The 18,213-nt window shown below is 37.6% G+C and overlaps 1 protein-coding gene across 1 annotated transcript in view; it reads left to right on the top strand.

Annotated features, from left to right (window-relative positions):
* The first annotated feature begins 10,921 nt into the window (after nucleotides 1–10,921).
* Nucleotides 10,922–18,213, top strand: part of HECW2 (HECT, C2 and WW domain containing E3 ubiquitin protein ligase 2) — a 106,801-nt gene continuing 99,509 nt past the window's right edge. The window contains 1 exon segment of the mRNA XM_031554144.1: nucleotides 10,922–11,262. Coding sequence (XP_031410004.1) covers nucleotides 10,971–11,262 — 292 coding nt within the window. The 5' untranslated portion in view covers nucleotides 10,922–10,970.

Raw genomic sequence — 18,213 nt, 5'->3', positions numbered from 1 at the left:
TTCCATGGAAACCACAACAGATACAAAGGACACATTTTCACCATTTGACAGAGGAAGTTCTCAGCTACAAAACAATCTTTTTCAACACAGTCACCACCATGAGCTATGCATTTTCTCCAGCAATGAACCAGAGCCTGCATGCTGTATTCATAAGTCTGAGGACTCACTGTCACCAATGCTGAAATGCACCATCCACCCCTCACTGCTCACATGCAGTGTTGTTCTCCATAAATTTTCAGCATGCATCGATGGATGTGTCAGTAGGTGCTATTTTTTCCATGTGGAGGAATTCAGTGACACACCTGTTCTTCCATGTTAGATGCCATTTAGTCAGACTGCCCTCTACTGCAACAACATGTAATGGAATATTGGTTCAACCTCTTGCTTCCATACCACCGCCATCTGCCTCTGATGTTGGGGGCTAATGTAATAAAGTAGAAGGCATTACTTTCAGAGCTGCCCTCATATATCGGGTTATACCTGCCGGTGCTGGTGGTGTATGGGGGTTACTGCAGGAGTAGCATTTTTATCATAGCAGAGGTCCTTACAGCTTTAAACTATTTTTCCCTTGAGTTTTCTGGAGGATAAGATCCTTAGCGCTTTCCGTCTGCAAAGATTTCTTTCATAGCTCTTTGAATTTCACTAGTGTTTCTAACTTCATATACTGAACACATTCGGTATTGCATTTTAGCTTTGTTATTTGTACTTTTTACATCAGAATGTACAGCATTGTCAGTATAAGTGTGGTTGTATGGTTGTATGTATGCATGTGGTTTAATTGTTACCTTTTAGGTATGACCTCCTGTGTGTCTTGAAGTGCTGTGAAAACAGGGAATTAAAAAAAAAAGGTGACTAAAAGAAATTCCTCATGGGTCTAGTAATACTGGTATGCAAAATGTGATAGGGCTGAAATGCTTTTGCTAATGTCCTTAAGGGCATAACACTGCACAGTCAGCAAGCAAAGGGCGTTATCTCTGAGCTGGCTCGGCTGACTGTTCTCCTACTCCTGCCAGTGTCAGGGACATCTTTGCTTTGTACATTTCCAGGCAAAAAGTTCCATTAAACTGTAGTCAAGCAGAAGCGTACTGACATTGTATTCCAGCCCAAGAGCATCCTCAAATCTTTATGGAATGTAGCCCTTTTTTGGGAAAGCGTATCTGGTGAAATGTTGTTCGTTGAAATATCAGAAGGGTAAAAAGGGCAGGTGAACAGAAACTTGAATGTATACTGACAGACAGTTTAAATTCACTCCAGCAAAACTTGTCAATTTTACTCTTTTCTCACATTGCTGTTTGTACCTATAGTATATCTGTAAGACTCAGGTACACAAAGTGTTTGTTCTGTTTTGGTTTTAGTTTCTTTTTTTCTTTAAGGGGACATCTGAGTCTATTTTAGACATCTTCCTATCCAGCCCCTGCTCAGTGGACCAGCCTGGAACTTTGCAAAAATGAACTGGGGGAACAATTCTCTGCAGCTGGTGGGCTGTTTTTTTTTTTTTTATTTATTCTCTTTTTAGCCTTCTAGCACGTTTTGGTAATGGAATTCTTGAAGTCAGTGAATATGTTTTACACACAAATGCTATATTTTAAGTTAATAATATCGCCTTTGTAGCAAAAATGTATATATTACATGATGAACTGAAGGGGTTTTGCTGCTTTGAAAGGGACAAAGGACTCCTGTGTTTCCTGAGAACGTGGGAATCTCTAAGTGTAATAAGTCAACCTGCTCTGTGGTGTTCTGCTGCTGTTTAAGTGAATGAAATTATTTTATGTGGTAGAAAATTGAGCATACACAGGCTTAATAATGGGAATGATTGTGTTATATTTGGATAGACAGAAACAACAGTGTTCATTTCCCATCAGTACAGAGTAGTTTTCAAGCTTAAAATGGCATGATTTTTTGTAACTGCTTTTTGCATAGAATGTATATTATCTTTTAATAACTGCCAAATAAATACTAAAAGAGGCTGTTTAGGTGCAGCCTAATTGCGGCTGGCCTTAATGGATGCAGCACCTCTTGAGTAGTATCCGCTTCAGTGCAGACTGCAGAGACTTGGAACAAAACTGCAGAAGTGCTCTGATACTAAGTAGTAAATACTTGTACTACTTCTTGTTCTGTCAAATGCTTTGTTTAATAAATGGCTTTTTGAATTGTCTGGCAGTTTTCCTTTCTTGTTTTCAAAGTAACACAGTTTTTCTATCCTGTGTGTCAAGACTTTTGGCATTGTATTCTTACTTCTGGGCAGACAAACGCTGACTCGTGTTGTAAAAGTTCTGTGTCTTGGTCTTTACCATCTCTTGTTGTGGGAAAAAAAGCCTTGGGGGAACAAATCTGTTTTGAGGACCCTGGGCTGGTGCTGATGATGCTACCAGTCTTAAAGGCAGTAGAGAGCTGCTTGCTTTTCATGTACTTAATATATTCTTCCAAGCTTTCACATATGTTAGTATGAGCATTTTGTGTTTTGTTCATAGAGTAGTTACACTGATGTTTCCTTATCCTATGGCAAAGTAGCTTCTTGTAGAGGCTATATTATGTCTTTCTGCTATAGATATTTAAAGGGGCTGTATTTGAGGTGGACTATGCGCCTTGACATCAAAAGGCTAAACTGAGAGTAATTGCAGCAGTACTTGAAGGGAAATTCTTCAGGACAGTGATCAACAGCAACTAGCAATAGATAGATGAGTGTCATGAGCACTGAAAATGGAATCTGTGGCAGTGAAGATTCTGATTTTAAAATTATGCAGAGTGTTATTGTGGAGTGATTCACCTAAGGCTGTAGTTCCATGCTAGGCTAGATTAAACTGCTGCTTATCTGCACACCCAGTCTCTGCCTCATTTCTGAACTACAGCTTTATTAGGGATCTTGTTACATATAAGATGACTGAAGGAAATGACATTGCTTTTAAATGGTTTCCAATTCTGGAGGGGGTTGAAGGGCTGTGTAATACATTCTGTATGTAGCCTCTTCCATGTGCAACTATACTAACATTTCCAGTCATGCTGTCTTTCTTAATGTGAATAGACTTGAGGATAGGTGTGTATCTGATATGTTTCACTTGTATTTCTACACCGCTTTTGTATTTCTACTTCAGATGAAAGGCAAGAGTGAGTTTTAGGCCATGGGACCTCCTGGTATGTATCTGCAGTGTAAGACAAAGGTATATCTGCGACCCAGCTGGGTGCCACAGCCTGGCAGTCACAGCAGAGGACTTGAAAGGATTTTCCATAATTCCCCTTCCCATCTCCTGGCTTCAGCTCAAACAATGTTAATCACACACCGATATTTGGTTGGTGCTGAGCGATGGGTGCCTGCCTGGGGAAGAGCTGCTGCTGTGATGGCGGGGGGCAGCTGCAGGACGCAGCTCTATCAAATGGTACAAAAATGCATTGAAAAGCTTTCACACAGAAATTCTATTACATTCTGAATTAACTCAGCTATTATCTGGCTGTATAATGAATCATGTAGACCATTTAAAAATATATATATTTATGCTGAACTATGTGCTTTTTGCTTTAGGGGTGGTTTTTGTCCAGTCTAAATTATATAATGGGTTTGTAATCTGAGCTGATCTTTAACATCTGAGCTGAGTCACAAGGTTCAAGTCAAAGGAGACAAGTGTGCATTTGCACTTTGCTTTTCTTCCCTTCCTCCCTCTCTCCCCCTCCTTCCGACACTTTCCGTGTATGGAAATATCACTGTGAAATTTCAGCACAGTAATTTGTAGCTTTACCTTAAGATACTTTATACTTTAATACAGTTTCTACAAGTGAGTATTTTCATTGTAATTACTTGGATTTATGCTGCTTTTAAAAGCATCCAGTCATTCTCCTGTTGTGGAGGTCTGTGGGCTTTGTTAGAGTGTAAGCAGATCAGCAGAAAAATAAAATACTTCAGAATTTAACTTGCCTCTTTGCTCTTTTGGATATAGCGATTCATATTTCAAGACAGATAATATCCAATAAACATGAAGTTGAATTAAAGTAACTTTGAATTTAACTTTGTTTAAAAAAACAATGGTCATTTAAATTCTTAAGTTGAATCTTAGTCCCATGTCAGCTTCTGTTGTTAATGATGATAATTTCGTATCATTTTGAATGTTTTTTCTTCTGTTGCTTTGTAAAAGAAGACCACACATGAAAGAGTGCAAGTTGTCAATGTACAAGTTACAATAACTCAGGAAAAGAGAGAAGCATCCCTCCCTTTTAATCTTTCTGAAGATTTTAATATCCTTGTAATTAAAAAAAGTCTTTTGAGAGGTGGAATGATGTGATTTCTCAAGTTTGTAACATACCTCGTTCTTTTGATTCATAGAATCACAGAATCATTTGTGTTGGAAGGGACCTTCAAAGGTCATCTAGCCCATCTCCCCTGCAATGAACAAGGACACCTACAGCTAGATCAAGATGCTCAGAGCCTGGTTAACCCTGACATTGAATGTCTCCAATCAGAAATTCTCTAGATTTATAATGTTCTTTTCTTTCCTCCAATACATTAGTGGTTGGACTTGTTCATGTCACTTGGATAATTTATTGTTTAATTTATTGTGCAGATCTAGTGAGGATTCAGCATTCCATGTAGCAGTATTGAACAGCTGTAATTACGTTTTAGCTGCAGAATCTCCCCAATTTTCTGCTTGATGTGAGAGCTCAGCACTGCACAGTTATGTAATGTAATGGTGGTTGTATTTTTTGAAATACTGAACTTCTTGATCTACTGCAAAAAATTTCCATTACATGACACATGTTGATTAATTCATGTGCTAAATCATCTTGAAGCCTTAGGATATAGCCATGGTCGTGGAAATTAAGAGACCTTAGTACTCCTTACTTGGTAAGCAGTGGAGAAAAGTAGAGATGACAAATAGCTGATCTGTGCTTGAGTGATGTGACGTTTGCTTTTCTTTGGCTGAATGAGAAGCATCCAGACATGTTAGCTTACCTCCAATCTGATAATGTGTTGGCAGGGAAAAGTCCAAATAATCCAACAGTGGAAAATGCCTTTTGAGAGAAATGCCATGATGTGAATCACAGAAAACTTGTAGCAGAAATTCTTGGAAATACTCCAGGAGGAATGACAAGAAAAAGGCTTAAGGCCTTCTGGGCAGAAGGGTGAGTCTTTTATCTCGTTTGTCTGTATAGAAAAAGATGCTTTGTGTCATCTCTATTGATTATTATTTTTTCCCAAACCAAGTCTGTATCTTCACATAGTCACAGAAATATTAGAAAACAGACCTGGGAGAAAATCTGAAGAGCAACCAAGTCCATCCTTCATCTCAGGGTGGATCATCTGCCCGTGTCTTTGCTGAATAAACATCTGATGCATGGATCCGGCAGGGCCCCCTGGCAGAGCAGTGCAAGAGGAGCAGAAGGGCATGGTCTGTGCAGACTGGCTAAGGGCATCAGCTAACCATGTGGTTAACCTTCACCCTTCTTCCCAGGCAGGCTTTGCTGCCAGCAGTGAATTCTAACTGTGCTGCTCCTGGCAGAGCTTCTGGCAAGTGGAAATGCAGCTTACAGAGAGCTGCAAATGGTCTGTGGCCATGTGTTATCCTAGTGCGGATGTGCAGAGGCACTGACAGTTAAGTACCCATCTTGAGATGTACATAGAGTGAGTTACTCTTTAGTATCTTGTATTTGAAAACAGGTGCAAAGGCATGTGTCTAGTTGCTGTATGCCATATCTTGTTTCTGCAAATAGCATCACTACGGCAGCACTCACAGCAGAAGAGTAGGAACATGGATTCAACAAAACGCCTTAAAAAAATGATTCCCCTTCCTCATCTATCTGCCATGTTAAAAATCACTAAACAGTCTTCTCTAGATTGTACTAGTTGCAATACTTCAGTATAAAGATAAGCTAAGTGCTGTAAGGAAATGACAGACGGCAGTAGTAAGGGGAAGCCCAGTGGCTGCACTGGAAAGAAAGCACCTGTGCTTTGTCTTCAAGATGGGTTTGAAAACTTAAAGGGATTGTTTATATTATCAGACACATCACTAATTGCTAACTGGAAGAAAAAAACATGCATTTTGTTATAATTCTGTGTACTTTGGTACACTAGCACCAATGTATTTTAAAGTTCCAGTATATTTTGAAAGCTTTCATGGAAGATATTTCAGTGCATCTCTCTCTGTCATGAGGCTTTTATAGAAAATCAGAAATGGAGTGTTTGAATTTCCTGGCAGGTTATTGAAGTGCTCTGTGCACATTTTAGGGGGGTGAGTGGTGAGCGTCAAAGCCAGTACCAAAAGGAAGTTTTTCCAGAGATTTTTGGGGATGTACCGCATGTTTTAAATGCAAATATCAGCAGGAGAATGAACAATTGGCTAGCTTTGAAGTCTGTGGAGAGGGAAAAAAGATCTTGAATTTTGAATTTTCTGAAGAAAAAAGAATGTTTTTTTTTCAGCTACTCAGAGCTCAAGACTGGTCAGTTTGAGCCCTACACTTCAAACTTCTGCTGTGTTTCTCCTCAAGTGCTTTCTCCACTGAGCTTGGGCCAGCCAGCACTGTGCTGTGTGCCACATGCTGCTGGTGCACCGTGCAGCTCCGTGGCTCCCAGCAGCCAGGTGAGAGGCGATCATTGCTGCTGTTCTGCAGCTCCCTCGCTCCCCTGCTCCGAGCTGGTTCCTGCTCTCAGGGCCAGCCCTTCCAGCCTGCTGCAGTAGCTGCTGTGGGAGGAGGCTGCCAGTGAGACCCATAAGGCTCAGAAAGGATTGCTACATAAACAAGAAGTGAATCGTGGTTATGAGTAAGATAAACAAAACAGCATGAGAACTCTGTTTTGTTTTGTATGGTATTTTGTTGAATTTATTCCATTGCTGGAATTCCCAGACCTTCATTCATATATTTTTAGAATTATGGAATATTTGACTGTATTAAAAGTGCTTTGAGATTGCCTTTGAGTTTCTATTAGTGAAGAAGACTGAAGTCAGAGGGATTTTTCCTGTCTATATTTTATATATCAGATGGAACCTTTAAAATTCTTCATTCTTCCCAGTCCTGGTCCCTCTGTGATTAGTAATTCAGAGGTATCTGTAGATAAAAATAATCTTGAACTTGTGCCACTCAGAAATTAAAATGAAATGGGTCTTATTTCTCTCTAAGCTTCTCGTGAAGCATTGAAGAAAGCCCTGATACAGATAAGGAGCTTTGGTACAGGTTTTACTTTTCAGCTGAAATAGTTTGCTGAAATGATTCTCCACTACTTTCTCAAATGCCTCTATTTCTCATGTGCTTTAGATTCACTTTCCATATTTTAATTTGACTTCATTGAACAGTGTTCTTTGCCCTCATGGCCTAGCATTTGGTGCACTTCTCGCTCCAATCACGTTCAGCCTGGTTACCTACACTTTTGTGTCAGGGAAGTGCACAGAGCTTGTTAGGTGCTCATCATCAGCACAGCAGTCTGGATGCAAGTGCTCTTTCTCTGGTGCTTGGTGGGAGATAAAGATGGGGGGATAATTCTGACTTCAGTCTCTGCTAGGATGTATCTGTTAGTTAATAGTTACAGGCATCAGGAATTGTTAACCAGATGTCACATAAGCAAATCGTGTTAGTTTTTCTTCCCATTTTCAAACTGTAAGTAGTTAAATTAATGTTCTTTTTTTTTTCCTCTTAGATGACTCCTTGTAGTTTGTGACTATCATCTTTTCCCTCTTACAATATGTCATTTCTGTTTACGTACAATTCTCCTTAGTGAACGTCCCAGCTTATTGTGAGCTATTATATAGCAGAGTTTTGTTTGACAATGGATCCCCTTTGCAGCCAGTTTCACTGAGTTTGAGAAGTATTCTAAAAGCCTGAGACTTGACTTTTTGATTTTTTTTTTTTCCATAGTAGGAAAATGTACAAATGAGTAGCTCATTTGTATGGGAGTTTAGTTTGCTTGCTAAAAATGTAACCCAAAGTCATCAGAATCTAATATTTGTTGGAATCATTATTTATGTCATGACTTTTTAAGACACTTGGATTTAGAAGTAAAAATGGAGCAGCCATCCAATATTTAGATTTCTATTTTACTTTATCTTCAGAAATTATAATTACGTCCATGTTTCATCAAAATGACAACAATTGGGACTTAAGAAAATTGACTGTTAGAAAGGAGTTAATGTTTTTCTCAGGCTCTTCTTATCTTTCAAACTGCAGGATAGTTATAGCTAGCAAAACTTAATTCCCTTGTGTGCTTATACATGGATGAGTTTGTCCATCTGCTGGATATATTTTTTCAATATATTCCAGCAAACGTCAGTGTTGCCACGGGTACAATGTACTGCTTTGCAGTTAAAAGAAATTTCTACATTTCTCCTATTCAGACTTTGTCTTTAACTTATATTCCTCCAGTATGAGGCTTGTTTTGCAGTAATTTTACTGTTGTAAAACTACTGTGTGCAGTAGTTAAAAGCAAGGTAAAACTCCAGATGTGGGACAGAAGAAAATTAACTTGAGCAGATGGATAGTGCACTATCCATCTGCTAATTAATCTTCCTCATTCTCTCTCTTCCATTGTGAATTTTAAAATATAGCTGTTAGCATGTGCTGTTAGCCGGATCCTGTTACAAGAAAGAAGGAAAAGAAAAAAGGATGGGCAGATTGTACGACTTAGTTGGAGAGTTGATGATGTCCACTGGTACTTACCTCATTAAGGGCTTGGGAAAGCTGAGGATGATCTGATCTCTGTGGGTTTCTGCGAGACATAAGGAAGTTGGTGAACATCTCTTATGTACCCTTCTGCTCCTGGTTGCCCAATATTTTCAGCTCTAGGGAATAGCACAGAGAAATGAAGAGACTAACTGCCCAGCGTTCACTGAAGAAGGCTTGCTATACAAAGTTCATCGCTGATGTCCAAGGCAAAGGAACAGGGCAGAAAATGAGTTACTGAAACCTGCTGACATCCAGAGCCAAAAATAAAATGTTTTGTGTATGTATCCAGGAAAGTCTGTGTTGTATTTTGTGAAGTAAATGTGATAATCTCCATTTCACTTCTTTATATGTAAAATTATTAGACTGAATTTTTCTTTCTTTTTCTGTAATGTTTGAATCTGAACCACATAGTGTATAATGAATTATATACAACTGGCTGAGTTGAACTTCATGTTTCAAAAATTGCTTTTTAATATTTTAAAACATCTCCAATTTAAGGAAAGTTGGAAAAAGGAAAAGCATCTGTGATAGACTCAAAGTTTGTACACTGAAATTGTGACAAAAAGAAAATTCAAGACGAGTTAAGGAAAGACAGAGGTTTAAGAGAGCCATGTGGTGATGGAAAAAAAACAGGAAAAATTAAAATGAACCTCATAAAAATGATTTGTTTATTTATTTTAAGATTATATTGATCGTAGTCTTGGGATCTCAGAGTGCTGTAGGTGATTTTATTTGTAATTACTAAATGTGTTTGGACTTTAGAGGCAATGGTTTCTATTTAATAAACCAGTTATCAGACATGTAATTGATAGCAGTATTTGACTGTAGATCCAATTACAATTAGAACAATAAGTATGTGGCCAACCAATCCATTTGTTTCCAGTGGACTCTACCTTATTTTAATTTAGAAGCTTACTTGCTTGAAACAGGGAATGCTATAGTAGCTGGCATTCAGCATTGTCTGACTATGCTCAGGTTATTTTAAGACAACAAATGCATCTGCGTATGACAGCTGAAGGCTGTGACAAATGGTATCATAGAATAAAATTATAGAACAGCTTGGATTGGAAGGGGCCTTAAAGATCATCTAGTTCTACCCCTTGCTATGGGCAAAGGTTTCAACACACTAAATTAACCTGATAGAAAAAAGATAGCCTAAGAATAGTACTTGGGTATCTTTGTGTGTGTGTGTGTGTGTGTGTGTACATGTGTACATGTACACAATTTTCTTAGATATGGTTATTTCTATATTTAGAAATAAAAGCTTAAGTTATATATCCTTGATGGGAGACACTGCAATGGGATAATTAATGTTGTCACTAGTTAAGTTGCAATCTGGTCAGAAATGTTGAAAAAAGTATTTTCAGAATGGAGAGTGTATGAGGATGAGATAGAAGATGCATTGTTTGTATTCCAGGTGAATATAGTAATCAAGATAATTTTCACAGGTTCAGTTGAAAAACAGATCAGCAGACTGTTTGTTTTCTTCTCAAAGCAGATTGTTCTGCCAGTTGAAGACACTTACGGTTTTATTTCCTCAGTAAGATGAAGAAATTATAAGTCCATGTAAACTCTTTGAAAAAGGTAAATGGCTTTGGTCAAAGACACATATTACATAGAGTTTTCATATCTCCTTTATGCCAAGAGGTTCCTCATTTCTAATTCCATCTTGTTGCAAGCTGTTCCCTGTGCTTTAATATTTTCCTGTTTCTGTCTTCCTTCTGGTGACTTGTTTCAAGTTGGAGTAATGTGAGGGCATGTTTTCAAGCAATAATATGATTAGTCGTTCAGTACAGATAATCAGATGCAGGTTGTGTTTGTTGAGTATGGGGTGATGACATTAGCATGACATTCCAGCAAAGACCTTCTATCTTAATAAAATTCTCACAAAATGGTTTATAGTAGTACAGGCCTTTTATATATTGTTTCTTCTGAAGTGATATGTCCAGCTGTATTAGTATTTTTAACATTGCTCTGATTCTAAACATTCATTGCGTAGCAAGTATTGTTGGAAACTAACAATAGTGAAAGTACATGATAAACTGCTGTGATTTCTTAAGTAGAAGACGATTTTATTATTTCTTCACTCCTCAGGCCACTGCCAGACTTCATTTTGTTTCTGTGTCTACACGTGCTTGATAGATGGTCTCAAATGCTTTGCTTTTTTTTGTGTTCTGGCAGTCCATTTTAAGTATCTCTAGGAACAGTCCTGATTAAAATATTTAAATGTTTAATGTTTGAGTAACCTGTTGTCTCACTTTGTCTTTTTTCTTCTTCATGGTAGATCTCTGAACAACAACTTCTTCACATAAATTGAAAAAAGTGAAGAAGAGATGGCCAGTTCAGCACGAGAGCATCTGCTATTTGTGCGACGTCGCAACCCGCAGCTCCGGTATACTCTAAGCCCAGAGAATCTGCAGAGTTTGGCATCTCAGGGCACCATGGCTGAGAACATGAATTTGCAGCGTGCCAACAGTGACACTGACTTAGTGACCTCAGATAGCAGGTCTAGTTTGACAGCCAGTATGTATGAATACACCTTGGGGCAATCTCAGAACCTCATAATCTTCTGGGATATTAAGGAAGAAGTTGATCCAACTGACTGGATAGGACTTTATCACATAGGTAAGTCAGAACCTTGTTGAAGTACTTCTGTGTTTCTTGCTTTGTTGTTGTTGTTACATCATTTTTAGAGATAAGATTGCAGTGGATCACTTCAGGTCATTCTTTGCTTTTCTTAATGCAGTGCGCTATGGGAAAATATGATTCTAATTTCTGTAGATCTGGTTCCATAGTGACTTACTAGTGACTAGGGTGAAATGTGTTCTCAAGCAACAAATGTGCAAACAGTTTCCCATGTTTACTTTTGCTGCAGACTAGCTTACTAACTGAAAAAATCCGAGCACTGTATTCATCTTGTAATTTGACATGCTAACTGTGCAATGGTGATGCAGTTTTATGGACAAGTAAAGTCTCAATGTGTTTGAATAGTTTTTTTCCGCCATTTCTTTTTAGAACTGAAACTGTATCAGTTCTGAATGGGTGAGAATTTCTGTTTATGAAAAATTCTTATAGTAGAAAATCCTCTGAACAGTTTTTGTTTGTTTGGTTGGTTGTTTTTTTTTTTTTGTTTTGCTTTGTTTTTTGTTTTTTGTTTTTTCTTTCTTTCTTGCACTGTTCAAGAGGATCATATATTTCATAGGGGGGGAGCTGAAGAGCTCTGTGATGATGGGCAGTGTGTGCATTAGTTAGCAGTGTGGATCAGTAGGTCAAAGCAGGTTTGTGCTGTGACACAGACATCAGGAGAATATTTAAGTTGGGATTTTGCCTTGTACTGTGTTTAGTCACAGCCCTGGATCCAGATATTTCTGCTTTGTGTATGTAGCTTGGAGCTGTCCAAAGAGGCTGGAGTCTGTTTAGTTGGTGATACCACAGGCACATGGAGTTTGGTGTCTTTCTGAAGTAGTCCAGTTCATGCACACTAAAATTCCTCTCTGAATTTAGGCAGTGCTCAGTAACTGGAATGGTTATGTGATCCATTTCAAATTGGCACTGCTTCTGTGATTTAATTGTGATTTAATTGGAAGAAACTGTCAATTTAACCTACCAAAAACAGATATAGCAGAAGCTGGTAGAAGCAGGTCTGACCACTGGAACTTTGTCCACTTTTTTCCATGGCACCCTATTACTGCATCATTTCATGTTCCTTGCTGAGGGAAGGCTGTTTCCAGATCTCATTCTTTTTGCCTGTTTTTTTTTTTCCTTTTTTTTTCCCTTCCAAATTACTGCAGATCTGCAAACTGAACAGTATTGATTTGTGCTGTTCCATGCTTACTTGGTCATAAAAGCTCTACTGGAGAAGCTGTATGCACTTTTCCTGGAATGAGATGTGTATGTGTACTAATAGCTAAACTATCTAAATGATGCACTCTTTAATCAATGAGCATGAATCTTCCCAGTAGCATTGGCAGCCTGAAGTGTGGTCTGTGCTGTAAAATGCAGACTGCTAAATGAAGCTTAAAAATTGTGATTCTAAATACATTGAAGGTTTCCTCTGAAGAAAAATGAAACTTCCCTTTTTCTTTTCTTTCTTACTTTTTTTTTAGGTTGTAAGTGATTTTATCCTACTTTCATAATTAAAAATGTTTCTACCTTCAGGCTGTCAAACTCATAAAGCACAAAACAAAATTCAGTTATTAAAGCTTCTTATAATCCTATAAAGAATAGCTAAATTTAGGCTTTCTTGGGCCTAAAAATTGCATATTACTACTGTGTAGTAGCAGAGCATGAGGTGTTCGTTTTCCTGTATTTCTTGTTAAATAATGAAAGATCTGGTAGCTCCTTCAACACCTACCTTTCTTCTTCCCTGCCACTTGATATCCATCAGCATAAATGAGAGTTTTGTTACTGATTTTAAAATAGATCTGAACGGAAACTTTAAGACTGATGGCTACATCATTTTGAAGGGTGAAATAACACATTTTGCACAACCTGAGAAGTAAGGGTATATTCAGCCTGATAGACATGCTTTGTCTATCTTTTTTTCCTTTTATAAATAAACATAAACGTAAGTATCTAGCATACTTAAAAATAAACATTTACATCTTTAAGTGTGTGATCTAAAAGCCTTCAATTCGCATAATTTTTAAATATCTAAACAAGATATAGAGATAAAATACAGACTATTTTTTGTAAGGCAATGTGGACATATTTTAGGAATTGCTCCTACAGGCTTTCGTTCTGAGATGCTTGCGTGCTTTTACATTGATTACAAGGAGAACCAAATTGGCCCAAAATACTGTATGGTGTAATCCAGCATTTTCAGTCTCTTGTAATACTCAGTATAAATTTACTACTTTGGAAAAGTGAGAACACTTTTATTTTCTTAGGAGGAGGATGTTTATGGGTTAATATATTGAAAAATAGAAGCCTGGTTCTCAAACACATTATTAAGATTTGAAGTATTGCTTAAAGTTATCCATTCTGGTTCTTCTTTCAAATGGAAACCATTTTACTTATAAAGTTGCTGTCCTCTGGCACTGCCTACTGAAAGCAGTGCAGATTTTGTGCAGTCACTAACACGGGACAGCTCTGGGTTTGTGCCAGTCTGATGCTCTACCTGCAGTGTCCCAGCACTTCTAGTAAAGCACCATTTTTCAGAGAGCTAGGAATAGAAAAAGGCAAATGTTTTGACCTTATTAAAAAAACAAGAAAAAAAGAATGACCAAAACCCACCATCACCAAAAACACAAAACCCCTACATTTCATAACTAAAAGCACAATCTTGTGACTTTTTTTTTATGCTGGTTGTACGATTAGCTTTTATAATGAAAGCTGGATCTCTGTTTGGACAGGGGAAAGAGTAGTTGTCAATTCTGTAAATGAATAGTTGGGGAAATTCTGAAAATGAAAATTATTCTCAGCTGAGGCTTTTGTACAGAGAGATCTGTCAGAGGTCAGGAGCAATCCAGGTAAATTTGTCACTTCAAATTAATTTTGCAGAGTACAACCATTATAAAAAGAATTGAAAATGACACGCTGGGAAATCATCATCTTCATTCACTAATATATTCAATTCGCTCTCGTTATTTTCTATCACAAGAAAGTTATTTCTGTGCTTTGAAGTGTGGCTTTACTGCATGGTTCAAACTGCAGTGGGATATTAGGAATTTCATTGCTTGCTGTACCCCTTTCTTTTTACGAGACTTTGTATATATCACTATTCAAATTCACTCCTGTAGGTACATCAGTTGGTATGGTTGATCATAAGGCTGTCAGTAATCAATCATTGGTTTTCCTGCTTTGTGGTGTGGATAATTGTCTTGCAGTGGGGGATAGTAGGTGGAGCTTTTTCTTGGTATAATACAGAGTCAGAGAAATATTGAATCTTTTAAATGTTTATGAAAATAGAAAATATTTTTTTTTAAGGGCATATGGATTTTTTCCACATTTGTGGATAAAAAATGGGAGAGAAATGACAAAAAAAAAAAAAAAAAAGGAAAGAAGTAGTAGAGTCCTATGTTGAACAAATTTATTTATTTATGTGCCCGGGTGGGCAAGAAAGCCAGTAGCAACCTGGCCTGCATCAGAACTTATATGGCCAGCTGGACTGGGTAACTGTTTTCCCTCTGTGTTTGGCACTGGAGAGAGTCCACCTCAAGTACTGTGTTCATTTTTGGGCCTCTCCTGTGATACTGCGTTGCTCGAGTTTGTGTAAAGAAGAGCATCAAAACCGTTGAAGGGACTAGGAAACAACGCCACAGGAAGAGCAGCTTTTTAGCTCCGCAGGCAAGGTCGGTGGAGAATGTATATTGTACATCTGTATGAGCACAGAAAGGTATCCCACTGAGACTATGTGAAAAGGAGAAGTGGTATTCCTGAGTATTAGCTCTTTGGCTAAACCGAGCTGTGTTGCATGAAACCTGATGTTGCTGAATATAAAATACAGATTTATCATTTTGAATTCAGCTTTAAGTTTGGCTGGAATGGGCTTTTCCTATCAACTTCAGGCCTACTAGTAAAGATTATCAACTGAAAGCGACAGGACAGGATGAAGTTCAGAGGGAAACTTTGTAGTGGAGGTGCTGTACTTGTGACTGATCTGAAGAGTAAAGGTGAATTTCCAGTGTTCTATCTTAATAAAAAGAGGTCAATTCTTTTTTTTTTTTCCTTTCTTTTCTGGAGCACCATTGGATTTAGACTGCAGCTTTCACCTTTTGAAACAATAGATGACAGTCTTGATTATGAGATGCATGCCCCTTTTTTACAGAGATTTAGCACACTTAAAATGCTGGTTATCAAAGGTTATTTTTATTTCCCTCAGCTGCTTCACACAGGCTGCTTGAATTTTTGTTGTACCTGCAGCATCGATATTCAATAGCCTTTTTAAAAAAACAAGAAGGAATGAAAGATAGAAAAACCTGATTCTAAGCTATATGGGACAATTTAGATGGGATCTACATTTATACTAAGCCTCCTAGGGTAGTAAGGTTGGAGCTTTTCCATTTTACGTCAGACAAGATTAAAAAGAAAAAAGCTTTCATGTAAACTGCCTTTAATACATATAAAATAGTGGCTTAAATTAGACAGAGAGATAATAAAAATGTAAGGTACTTTATCTCAACAGATTTCTCTGGTTTCCATTGTAGAAAACATAGAAAATAATAACTTCATTATCTTCTGGAAAAGCCTGATTATTAACTTTTTTCTTTTTTTTTTTCCCCTTCCTGTATTTAGCAATATGATTACTCGAAAATCTGAGCAGTACTTTCTTATTGCTAGTTATTCTGCATAGCAGTATTATTTTGTGATCACTCCTAGTTCTGGCTGTTGCTTAAGTTTGTAAACTGCAAATATGCCTTTCTGTACAAAAGAATCAGAGCTTACCCAGCTTGGTCCTTGGTAGAAGCTTTGGCTTAGATTTCCAAGAAGTTGGCTTTGTGCTCCTTGTGACTCAAGCTGTGGGGACTTTTTTTTTTGTCATTGTCTCGGCTGAATATCTATACACTGTGGTGGTTTTGTTCTCTCTAAAAAATAATAGTAAAAAAAAAAAACCTAGCTCTGGCTCCAAAGCTCTGCAAAAGGCACCCCTGTGTATGCTGAGGTGTCCATGAAAATAATGCTGCAGATGAATGCTTAAATGAAATATACAGTAAAGCTAACCTCATAGGAAACCCTAAGGAGGGAACTTGAATTCACATTGGCCTGCATCTGAGATTGGTACCAGTCTGTTTCATATTAACTTAGTAGTATTATGGAAAGATGTGACAGTTTGCAAGCCACTTCTTGAGTAGGGTAGTGGAAAGAGGAGGCAGCCTAATTCATGAATTGGATCGTAAATTGCAATGAGACTTACAGTGATTAAAACAAACATCAGTAACAAACCAATGGTCTTCAGAAGCCAGCTTTCCTTCTAGGTGTTACATTTTAATCTTACGCTGCTCTTTCTTCATAGATTCTGAACCATATGCAAAGCTACTTTTTTCCCCACACTAAATTTGGTACTTTATCCTCCTTAGTTGTAATCCAATAAATTTTGCTTAAAAATCACAGTATGGGCAGTACCTTCTCTTCACTGCAAAAACTGAAAATGAATAGAAGTGCTTTCTCTATGTATTTTATTTGCATAGAGCAGATTCCTTATGAAAATACACTCACTGAATTACAAGACACTTGGCATATTTAAGAAGAAAGGAATTAATTTCCTGATTAAAAAGCAAACTAGAATATTTTAATATGGTATTTATATCAGGAAGAAGTTCAGGTTATGATTAAATTTTGCCATAACATCTAAACTTTTCAGTTAATTCTGTTTCAAGTTTTTGAGATACCCCTGACCTCAAAACTAGACAAATGTAGCTTCAGGCAGAGCTCTTTCAGCTTTGTTGTCACTATCTTTTCACTGCAAAAGGTTTTGGTGTGACAGCGTTTACAATCCTTTGGAGAGAAAGCAGTATGCTTCCCACCCTGCCTTTTTGATGGCAAGTGGCTGTTCCAGCAGATGGGAAGAGATGGCAAATATAAACACTGATTAATCTTAAACAATGTACATTTCCTAATTGGTAATCTTCCATTTTATCATAGTGTTGCCTTACGCTAGTGTGTCTTTTTACATTTGTTTGGAAGGGGCTCTCATTTTGCATTTTTTTAAAGACACTTGCTGAGCTGTTTTCTATCATCATAGGAACATACCATACAGTATTATTTTCAAAATAATTTGGAAAATTATTAATTCATCTATTGATTTGTTTCATGTAAGTAATAGGTTATGGATCATTTTTGCTTTATGCACAGCGTTAGAATTCCTCTAAATTTTTTATGAAGTCTTTGGCTCCTTCACCTGCACGGATTTATCAAGCTGAGTGTTAAAAATATAAGTTAAGGATCTGATCAATATAATTAAAACTGGTATCAGTTAAAAAGGTGAAAACATCCATACTGGAACGCAACAATTTATTGGTGGATAAGGTTTAATACGTTCATTTAATAGATGCTGGTATTGGTTATACAGGATCTTAAATTCTGACTGGAGAACGTTAATGAAAGTTCTGGCATCAATGTAGTCAGCTTCCCCTCCCTAGCAAGCCCACCAAGACACATCTGGCACAAAAGATGTGCTAATAGGGGGTGAAGGTGTTGTAAGAATGCATTTTCAGTGACTGCTTAGCTGGCTCTTAATCCTTGGGATAATCAAAGCTTACAAATGTCTGCAACTGGCAGTGTTTTTTTGTCTCTCTACCCAGCAGCATTCAGGACCCCAGGGCTCTCTCTCTGGTGGGCAGCCAGTTCTCAGAATAGCAGATCCCATACCTCAGAGCTTTGTTCCAAGGTCTGGTCAGACTCTCTTCTCACAAGTGGCCTCATTGTCCAGCAGTCATTCAAGAGTTCATGTCCAAGTGTTTGATCTTCTGGGGTATTTCAGCTAGTGTGTTTAGCAGACCTTGAAAGTTTGTAAAAAAGTGTTAGGTTCATTCCTTGGTCATTCTTGCCCTGGTTTTGGAATAAATGAATCCTTTATATCTCAGTATGCAGTAACTTGAGCATACAGTTCCTATAAAAATAAAATAAAAATTCCTA

The sequence above is a fragment of the Meleagris gallopavo genome, chromosome 7 (genome assembly GCF_000146605.3).
Source record: "Meleagris gallopavo isolate NT-WF06-2002-E0010 breed Aviagen turkey brand Nicholas breeding stock chromosome 7, Turkey_5.1, whole genome shotgun sequence".
NCBI lineage: Eukaryota > Metazoa > Chordata > Aves > Galliformes > Phasianidae > Meleagris > Meleagris gallopavo.
This window is presented reverse-complemented; position numbering and strand designations above follow the sequence as displayed.